General features: G+C 43.3%; 1 protein-coding gene across 1 annotated transcript; it reads left to right on the forward strand.

Moving 5' to 3' along the window:
• The first annotated feature begins 2,091 nt into the window (after positions 1 to 2,091).
• tmem121b (transmembrane protein 121B) lies at positions 2,092 to 8,764 on the forward strand. Its single transcript, XM_078568250.1, has 2 exons — positions 2,092 to 7,944; positions 8,365 to 8,764. Exon 1 carries the CDS (start codon positions 6,197 to 6,199, stop codon positions 7,478 to 7,480), a length of 1,284 nt encoding a protein of 427 aa, XP_078424376.1. The 5' UTR covers positions 2,092 to 6,196; the 3' UTR covers positions 7,481 to 7,944; positions 8,365 to 8,764.
• The last annotated feature ends 1,413 nt before the right edge of the window (positions 8,765 to 10,177 follow it).

Consider the following 10,177-nt stretch of genomic DNA (forward strand, 5'->3'; position numbering starts at 1 on the left):
TCATTTTGCAGGCATCCCAATCTCTCCCTCTCGGCCGAATTCAACACTACTGGAATCTCGAAACCGGCTATTCTCTACTGAATTCAACACTACTGGAATCTCGAAACCAGCTATTCTCTACTGAATTCAACACTAATGGAATCTCGAAACTGACTATTCATCTACTGGAGTCAATTCTACTGGAACCTCAAAACCGACTATTCACTTACCGGAGTCAATTCTATTGGAACCTTGAATTGTAATGGCAACGCTCAATCTCCTACTCCCCAAGAGTCAAGAACTGTTCCTTATACCATATATTCGTTTACTTCAAGGTAAATTCTTACTTTTGACCTGCTTGACTGTATATGCATGTGTTTCATCCTTTCTTGCCTTTATTAGTTAATAAACTTACTCTTACCTTTAACTCAAGAAAGTCTGATCAAATTGGCTCCTTCAAAACCAGAATGATTGGGCCTGGGAAAAAGGTATCCGCAAAAGGGATCCTTTTAGATTAAATCTTGTTGTGGCCAACAGGGGGGAAGCTGAATAAAGACAGGCAGCCAGTTCACCCCTCCTCACCCAGGGCATAACAATTTGGGGGTGTCCCAGCCAGACGGTGACCAATTGAGTGGTCTCGTCTGGATCAACAACTTTGGGGAACCTCACCTAGGGGTGGGTCGTAGCAAGAGAAAAAATACAGATTTCATAGAACCTTACAACATAGGAAGATGCTGTTTGGACCATACTGCCTTTGAAGGACCTATCCAAAGAATTCCACTCCTGTACCCCTTTCACCATAGCCCTGCAATTTTCTCCCCTTCAAGTATTTTATTTATTCATTCATGGCATGTGGGCGTCACTGGCTTGCCCATCCCTAATTGCACTTGAGAAGTTGGTCGTGAGCTGCCTTCTTGAACTGCTGCAGTCCATGTGGTGTAGGTACACCCACAGTGCTGTTAGGAAGGGAGTTCCAGGATTTTGACCCAGCGACAGTGAAGAAACAGCAATATTTCTAAGTTATGATGGTGAGTGGCTTGGAGGGGAACTTCCAGGTGGTGGTGTTACATTTTGTCTGCTGCACTTGTCCTTCTAGATGGTAGCGGTCATGGGTTTGGAAGATGCTGACTAAGGAGGCTTGGTAAATTCCTGCAGTGCATCTTGTAGATGGTACACACTGATGCCACTGTGTGTCGGTGGTGGAGGGAGTGAATGTTCGTGGATGGGGTGCCAGTCAAGCAGATTCAGTGATGGTAATGTCATTGAATGTCAAGGGGTGATGGTTAGATTCTCTCTTGTTGGAGATGGTCATTGCCTGGCATGTGTGTGACATGAAATTTACTTGCCACTTATCAGCCCAAGCCTGGATATTGTCCAGGTCTTGCTGCATGTGGACATAGACTGCTTCAGTAACTGAGATTTTGCAAATGGCGCTGAACATTGTGCAATCAGCAGCGGAAATCTTCACTTCTGACTTTATGATGGGAGGTCATTGATGAAGCAGATGAAGATGGTTGGGCCGAGACACTACCCTACAACCAAAGCCATCTTCCTTTTGCTAGGTATGACTCCAATCAGTGGAGAGTTTCCCCCCTGATTCCCATTGACTCCAGTTTTGCTAGGGCTCCTTGTAGCCACACTTGGTCAAGTGCTACCTTAATGTCAAGAACAGTTACTCTAATCTCACCTCTGGAGTTCAGATCTTTGGTCCATGTTTGAAATAAGCCTGTAATGAGGTCAGGAGCTGAGTGGCCCTGGCGGAACCCAAGCTGAGCATCAGTGAGCAAGTTATTGCTAAGCAAGTGTCACTTGACAGCACTGTTGATGACCCCTTCCATCACTTTATTGATGGTGGAGAGTAGACTGCTGGGGCAGTAATTGGCCAGGTTCAATTTGTCCTGCTTTTTGTGCACAGGACATATCTGGACAATCTTCCACATTGTTAGGTAGATGCCAGTGTTATAGCTGTACTGGAACAGCTTGGCTAGGAGTACAGCTAGTTATGGAGCACAAGTCTTCAGTACTATTGCCAAAATATTGTCAGGGCCCATAGCCTTTGCAGTAAACAGTGGCTGGTAGGATCGAAATCCCGTCCAACTGGGAAATTTATGGAACATAATTTCAAACCCATGGACATGTTTTGACCTCATGGTTGGAACTATAAATTACAAAATGATAAGCTAATATGTACGTAACTTAGTTAATTAAGGGGGGGGGGAACACTTATAGTCACTCATAGTTGGCAAAGGACATGTGACTGAGTAGTAATATCTCATTTTGGGTATGATATCCCACCATTAGCCGAGTATTTAACAAAATTGGTAAAAGATGTGGAGCTTTCACAAAAACATTATTATACTCTCTAACAGGAGAATAGTAAAACGAGACACGAGATCAGGGAAATAACTATCCCACTTTGATGGGATATTGGTCTCAATGTCGAAGCCCCCCCCCCGGGTTTGAATTATATCACATGTATTAGTAATTGTACAGTTAGTTATGGTGTTATATCTGTTTACCTTTTAATTTACCTGATAATATAAGACAAAAGGATGAAATTGGAAGGATTACTTAAAGGGGGAATTGGGTTGATGGATTTAAATGTATAGATTCTGTAAGAAATGTAAGGTTTGGCTGGGACCTGCAATACCTCATCACGGCGAAGATTCATCAGCAGTGATATCTCACTTAAGGTATAAAAGAGATATTAAAGAGGGGAGATGTAGGATTGCAATCCTCTCCAACTGGGAAATTTATGGAACATAATTTCAAACCCATGGACATGTTTTGACCTCATAATTGGAACTATAAATTACAAGAAGATAAGCTGCAGTCAGCAGTACAGGACTGGACAGCAAGGGGTTAATTCGAACATTTAGTAAAAAAACAGTGACTCATCAAAAGCCATTACCTTCCATCAACTAATGCAATCAAGAAGTCTCATTACCCAAAACAATGGCACAAAGGACATATCATCAATATAATACAATCAGGGAATTACGCACTAAGGTCTGCACCACAGACAATAGTTTTGGAATAGGGTCAAACTTTCATTAACTTTGGAGCCAGGTGCTGTTACTGTACCACCTCAAACAGCAGGAGAATTGCTCATACAATGAGAACTGATGATATTCAGCTGGATACATCTTCCATGGAAAACCCTGTATTGTTTCAACCAGCAGGAGCTGATGACGTTTGTCTGGACTTTGCGTGGAATTAACTAAATGGATATTGGAACAACAGGAAATATGCTTTGACATGTCTGAGTTAAATTATTATATAAGAAGAGCAGATCTGAATATCCGGGCTGCAGTTGGAAGGAGGGTCAGGGCCAGTCACCTTGACTCAGGCCTACATTCTACACCGGACCGACCAGCCGTGTTGAGGATTGTAAGTGTTTTTTGCCAGATCATGGTGATATTGACCTGAAGGTTTTGGGCTGCAGTCGGAAGAATGGGCACCTTGACTCAGGCCTACAGTCAACACTGGACAGACCAGCTGTGTTGGGGATTGTAAATTTCAGCCAAATCATCGTGATATTGGTCTGAGGGTTTTGTGAAGGTTTGGGGTGAAAACTTGGTGTCTTTTTTTGCTAGTACCTTGTAACTTGTTTCAACCATATTTTGATGATATTGGCCTGAGGATTTTTTCTTAAGGTTTCAGGACAAGACGTGGTGTTTTGTTTGTGTCTTTGTAAGTTTAAACTGAGTTGTGGGGACTTTATGTGGAGTTAGCATTTTTGTAAATTTAAGCCCGAGTCGTAGTGACTTTGTGTCGGGTACTGGGAACGGGTTGTTTTAAATTTTGGGGTTTTGTACTGTGGGGTTGTGAGTGATTCAATAAAGTAATCATGAATTATCAGAAGAAACTTATCTCGCTGGTCATTCTGTTCAAGCCATACACTTGTGGATCTGGTGTCACAAACTTGAGTGTGGAGAGGGTCTCGAAGGGAAAAGGGGAACCCCTACAGCCTTCAGCCATTTCTTGATATCACATGGAGTGAATCGAGATTGGCATCCGTGATGCTGGAGGCCTCTGGAGGAGGCCAAGATGGATCATCCACTCGACACTTCTGCTGAAGTGCTGAAGATGGTTACAAATGTTTCACCCTTATCTTATGCACGGATATACTGGGCTCACCCATCATTGAGGATGCGAATATTTGCGGAGCCTCCTCCTCCAGTGAGTTGTTTAATTGTCCACCACCATTCATGACTGGATGTGACAGGACTGCAGAGCTTAGATCTGATCTGTTGGTTGTGGAATCGCTTAGCTTTGTCTATCCTTGCTGCTTATGTTGTTTGGCAGACAAGTAGCATTCATCCAATTCTCTTTTGAAAGTTACTATTGAATCATCTCCCACCATCCCTTTCAGAGAATGTATTCCAGATCACCATAACTCTGTTTTTTATATCCTTATCTCTTTTACCAATTATCTAAATGCTGTGTCATCTGGTTATTGATCCTTCTGGCGCTGGAAATAGTTTATCCTCAATGATTCTGTCAAAATACTTTATGATTTTAAACACCTCTATTAAATCTACCCTTCCATTCTCTGCTTTAAGGAGAATAAACCCAGCTTTGCTAGTTTCTTCACATTTCTCACCAAGTTTATCAGTTGACACTTAGCCACATTAAATTTTATTTGTCATGTGTCTGACAATTTCACTAATCTATGTCCTCCGGAAGTCTGTTACTATCCTGCTCACTATTTACTGTGTTGCCAACCTTTCAGCTGCAAACTTTTCAATCCATGTAATTTCCAGGGCCGGCGCAACCACGAGGCAAACTAGGCAGTTGTCTAGAGCAGCAAAATTTGCAGGGCACCAAAAAACAGAATGAACTATCCATGAAACTACATAAGGAAACCAACAGGCTTCAGCCGTGGGAATGAAAGGTTTCGATCTACTGATATACATCCACATATACTGACATACATATAGATTTCCATATATTTACATTGCAGTCTTTCCCAAAATTTCATATATTTCATTCTGTTTATGTGACAGTTTTACAAATTTGTACATCTACATGACTATTCCTGAACTGTGAACCAGTAAATAATATCAATGAATGTAACTTAATCTAGCCCACTCTATCATAATGATTATTGATTGTGTAAATTGCACACAATATCATTTAGTAACTGTTGCAGGAACACATAGTATTACATCATGTAAACCATTATACACATAATGTGCATTTCTTCCAGTATATATCCGGTGAAAAGTGTTGAACAATTAGAATGTACAAACAGTATCATATTCCCCTTTTTCATGTACAATAAATCTGTAATTATAAATGCAGAATTTTTATTAATTCTAATGTACGATATTCGGTGCAAGGCTGAAGGTTCGTCTAGGGCGGCTATTCCTCTTGCACCGGCCCTGGTCTTTCTGCAGAAGGAATAATCCCAATCCCGACCCTTGGGGACCGCAGTGCCTACATCCCCCCCAGACAGAAAAATATCCGTCCACCATTACTCTGTACTTCCTATCCCTTAGTCAGTCATGCACCCAATTAATCGGTGTCCCTTTAATCCCAAATTCTTCCATTTTTTGAATATGTCTTATGAGGCACTTTATCAAGTGCCCTTTGAAAGTTGTTATTGTACCGTTTATTTCCCGAGCAAAATGTCACTATTTCTCAGCTTTGCAAATATGACAGTAAAAAGTCCACGAACAATAAGAGAAGACGCTTCTTGGAAGAAGGGTCAGACGGACTCGAAACGTTAACTCCGTTTCTCTCTCTGCAGATGCTGTCAGACCTGCTGAGTTTTTCCATCATTTTCTGTTTTTCTTTCATTAATAAAACCCGAAGGGTCAGAATAGTGTCCATTGGTGATAGAGGAGGGGCATATTTTACTCACTTTTAGTATTAGAATACAAGGCACAAGGAACATTTAACACAAACACGAAGCAAATACTTCAATATATTTATTAGTTGATGACCCAAATCATCGTTAAAAACTGCCTACGACCGGCCTCAACAACTCATCCATCAGTGGGGACTACTCTGCAAGAGTCAATGTAGCTAAATTATCTGGCAGGCCCCGCTGATCAGTGTCTGAGTGAAACCGGACAGTTACTGGGAACATCTCCAATGTCAAATCTCGGCTCTAATCCCGTTAAAAGCTGCACTCTGCTCTCAGCCCGCCTGCGGGTGTTTGCTGGGGTATTTTTAATCTCGCTCCTTTAGGCTATCTGCCCCTGAGTGGATGACTGAGCAGCAGTCCCTTCCCTGCAAATCCATCCCCGTGCTTGGGATCCGCCCGCCTCTGCCGGAGCTGCACCGATCCGCCAGGGACAAGGAGGCTTTCAAGGGGGGGGAGACAATGAGCGCTGCGCCCGGCAATGAGAGCTCCCGACCGGCTGCCCCAGTACCGAGCGGAGCCGAGGGAAACCTTCGGACGGGAGAGAACGATTCCCTGTTCATCAGGAACAGCTCCTTCAGGAGGAACTCTCAGACCTCGACAGCGAGCCTCAGCCGAGAGATCGGTGCCGCTTCCAACATCAAAGCCCGTCCAGCCTTCATCATCACCTCGGGAGAGTTCCTGCAGCACAGCTCAGACTGTACCAGCAGCCCGGGGCCACCTTCAACCACCAGGACCCTCTTCTACAAGGGCCTCTGCCTTCTGCTGCTGCTGTGCCAGGGGGGGCTCCTGGATTTCTACCTGATTATTTTTACCGACCTGTACTGGTGCTCTTGGATCGCCACCGACCTGGTGGTGATGGCGGGCTGGCTCATCTTCTTCATCAAGCACTCGAGGCGGAGAGGAGTCGGGGAGAAGGCGGCCCCCGGGGCGGCTGACAGCGGCCAGTTCGCTTTCGCCTACCTGGCCTGGCTGATTTATGTCATCGCCTGCACGCCCAAGATAGTCCTGATCCTGGAGACCTCCATCCTCGACCTGATCGAGCTGAAGGTTCCCCTGGGCACCACTGGCTTTAAGATCGTGGTCATGTCGTCCGTGCCCTTGCTCTACACACTCATAAACTCGGTCACTGAAGAGCTGAGCTGCCAGAGCAGCCACCGAGCGCACAATTACTATAGCAGGACATGCCTGGATCTCCTGGACAGTTTCACCCTCATGGAACTGATGCTGTCCGGTCACATCCCCAGTGTTTACCTCAAGTATACGGTCACCACCGTTTACTTCGTCGCGTTTTTCATTCCGGTTCTCTGGCTCTATGAACTCAACTCATTGCAGCTACATTACAAGTGTGTCGTGTTCCGTTTCCTGTCCAGTTCCGCGGTCAATGGCCCTCTCTTGGTGGTCAGGTGCTTTCTTGTCTTTCTTTATGACCAACAGGTCTCGGTGTTTCTGTTGAAGAATGTCTTTTGGTTGTGTTGTGATTGTGCCGAGGTGCTGGAGAGATGTTGCAGTGTGAGACGTGTCCGCAAGTATTCGAGCCCTCCCGTGCAGTTTACACATTGCATCTCAGAGAATGAAATGTGTGCACATGGATATGTGAATACCCTGGCAGTGACAGCCCAGACATAGCAGCAGCTGGCCTTTCCATCCAACTTGTAGGATTTATTGTTACATTTTATTTTTTGTGAACTCTTTTGTATCGTTAATTGAGGATTGCTTTTTGAATGTTTGTTTATCAATTCGTATTGGTGCTAGTATTCGATTTCTGCACAACGAGTTGGATATGAGAAAATTATTTTCTGGATCAGCTGTGCATCCTGTCAGGCTGAACCCATTCCCTTGATTTACGCTTGCAAATTAATTGGTTTCGTGAATTGCCTGCCTCAGTTATACACTTTCAAGGCTGGAGTATGTGGTCTATGTCAAGTGGACATAATCATTATGATAAATGTGGGAGGTAACTTTAGAAGTGCATCCCTTCCGGGCTTTAATTTTAACCAGCCCCCACTGGGCCTCTGTCGTTAACCTGATCGCGATACCCTAAGGAAACCTAATGTTCACCACGGTGTAGTTTTAATTTTGAAGCCCTGGAAGTAAGGGATATACTTCGATTTAGTCAAGTTCCTGCTTTGTCTGAATTCAGTTTAGACATTGTAAATGCAATTGTCAACATAATATAGTAAATAAGTAGGACTCTGGAACAAACCAGGAATTACAGGGGTAATGAGAAATAAGTTCCATATGAGAAATTCAACTTTAATTGTGTTCATTTTGTAACTTATCAACCGAATCAAAAATGATAACGGGAAATCATAGCACAAATCGTGTGCATGATGCGACCCTTAGAATACAGAATAAGGTTAACCAAGAGGGTCCAATGGGTGCATTTGAGGACATTTACACCAATGTTAACTATATTGTAATACAAAGGGAAAGGAGCACAAACAGACATTATGTCAACAACTACTTGTTTATGGAACTGGTTACGAAATATTGAAGCATGTTTGCAACAGGGTCGACTGTGGAATATTTACACGGAAAACCTTTTTTTAGAAAAAGCTTACCAAAATGGAATTGCTTCAACTTCACAGCATTACACGAGATCAAGATAGCAAGGTACATAATAGTTCTTGTTTCATATTAATATTTACATGTCATTAATTTTGCATTTTACCAAAAGCAGTGTTAATGCAAATAAATTGATAAAAGCCTTATATAATTTGGATGCTTATTTAACCAATCTTATTGTATTTTTCATCTGTGATTGTAGAGTTTTTGTATTGAAGTCAGATTAGTATGTTCAGGAGAAAGCCTTTTTATATTTGTAAAGTGTTTTGCACAGTTAGTATTGAATGTTCACAAAATTGTGTATGAAATCCTTTTAAAATGTAAATAAATTTGTTCTGATTTTAAGTTTGTTCAGTTGATGTAATGGAAAATATTTGTTATTTGGAATTTTACTAATGAAAAGATTCATGGTCATAGTGTCAAAATAACAAAAATTGAAAATTAAAAATAAAAACAAAAAATGCTGGAAATACTCAGCAAGTCTGACGGCATCTGTGGAGAGAGAAACAAAGTTAACGTTTCACGTTTGTGACTTTTCATCGGAACTCCGGTTCCCTGCTTTAGTTCTCCCCTTAATCCAAAAAGTGCTGGAAAATGTTGGAAATACACAGACCTGAAACATCAACTCTGTTTCTCTCTCCATAGATGCTGCCTGACCTGCTGAGTATTTCCAACATTTTTAGTTCTTATTTCAGATTTCCAGCATCTGCAGTATTTTGCTTTTGTATAAGAATCACAGGTTTTTATTTACAGCTATTACACTTCTTGAATGGTGCGGAAACCCAAAGCAGGGAACCTGATTTCAAAGCCAAAGTGTCACACAATGGTCTCAACAAAACTAGTTTCTGCACATGCAAACAGGAACTAAGTATTTGGTGGTCACAAAGTCTGTCTAGAGAAGTTATTGCTATACCATATTTGAGATCCTTGCATCATTGGTTTCTGTGTGTTTGGAAAGCTTGGTGACAATATGTGCTTTTAAAGTTTGAATCTTCTCTGCTGGCTGTTGAGATCCTATATAAAATAAATCTGGGACAAACCTACAGCCTTCAGTCACTTCTCAATCAGGGGGTAACCTGCATCTTTTAAAATTCCTTTCACAGGCGTATATTCCCCCTTCCATGACACCACAGTTGGCACAGAGTCAGTGCCCAAGGGGAGGGGGTGAGGGACTGATGGTGGAGGGTGAGATGTGGAAGGGAAAAAGAGGTGGAGGGGAGAGAGGTGGAAGGAGAGAGGTGGGGGGAAATAGACGTGGAAGGAAAGGGGTAAAGGGGAAATAAAGGTGGAGGCGAGAGAGAGAAGTGGAGGGAAGAGAGGTGGAGGGAAGAGAGAGGTGAGTGGAGAAGGGCGGGAGTTGGGTTAGATTGGAAGATGGTGGGCAAGGTTTAGGGGATTGAGATCCAGGGCAGACATTGGGGGTGGGGAGGTGGGGGAGGACGGACAGGGTAAGAAGTGAGAGGATGAGGGGAGGGGAGTGAGAGGAGGGATTGGGGAAGACAGAGAGTGGGAGATGTTGAGGTTGGATGAACTGGGATAGTAGACAGAAGGATGACTGAAGGGGAGATGGATTGGAGGTCAAGGGGTAAAAGAGGAATGGATTGACTAGAGGGAGGGAGTGACTGGGGAAAGGAGCGGTGACTGGGGAAAGGGATGGTGACTGGGGAAAGTGGGGTATCTGAGGAAAGGAAAGGCAGGACGATGGGAAGGGGAGATGGGAATGAGGTGACGGGGGATGGGAGAGAGATGGGGGGAGCA

This window comes from Cetorhinus maximus, chromosome 22 (genome assembly GCF_964194155.1).
Source record: "Cetorhinus maximus chromosome 22, sCetMax3.hap1.1, whole genome shotgun sequence".
Taxonomy (NCBI): domain Eukaryota; kingdom Metazoa; phylum Chordata; class Chondrichthyes; order Lamniformes; family Cetorhinidae; genus Cetorhinus; species Cetorhinus maximus.

What these genes read in the sequence shown, in the direction of transcription:
- tmem121b (XM_078568250.1), top strand. Translation starts at nt 6,197, where the DNA reads ATGACTGAGCAGCAGTCCCTTCCCTGCAAATCCATCCCCGTGCTTGGG.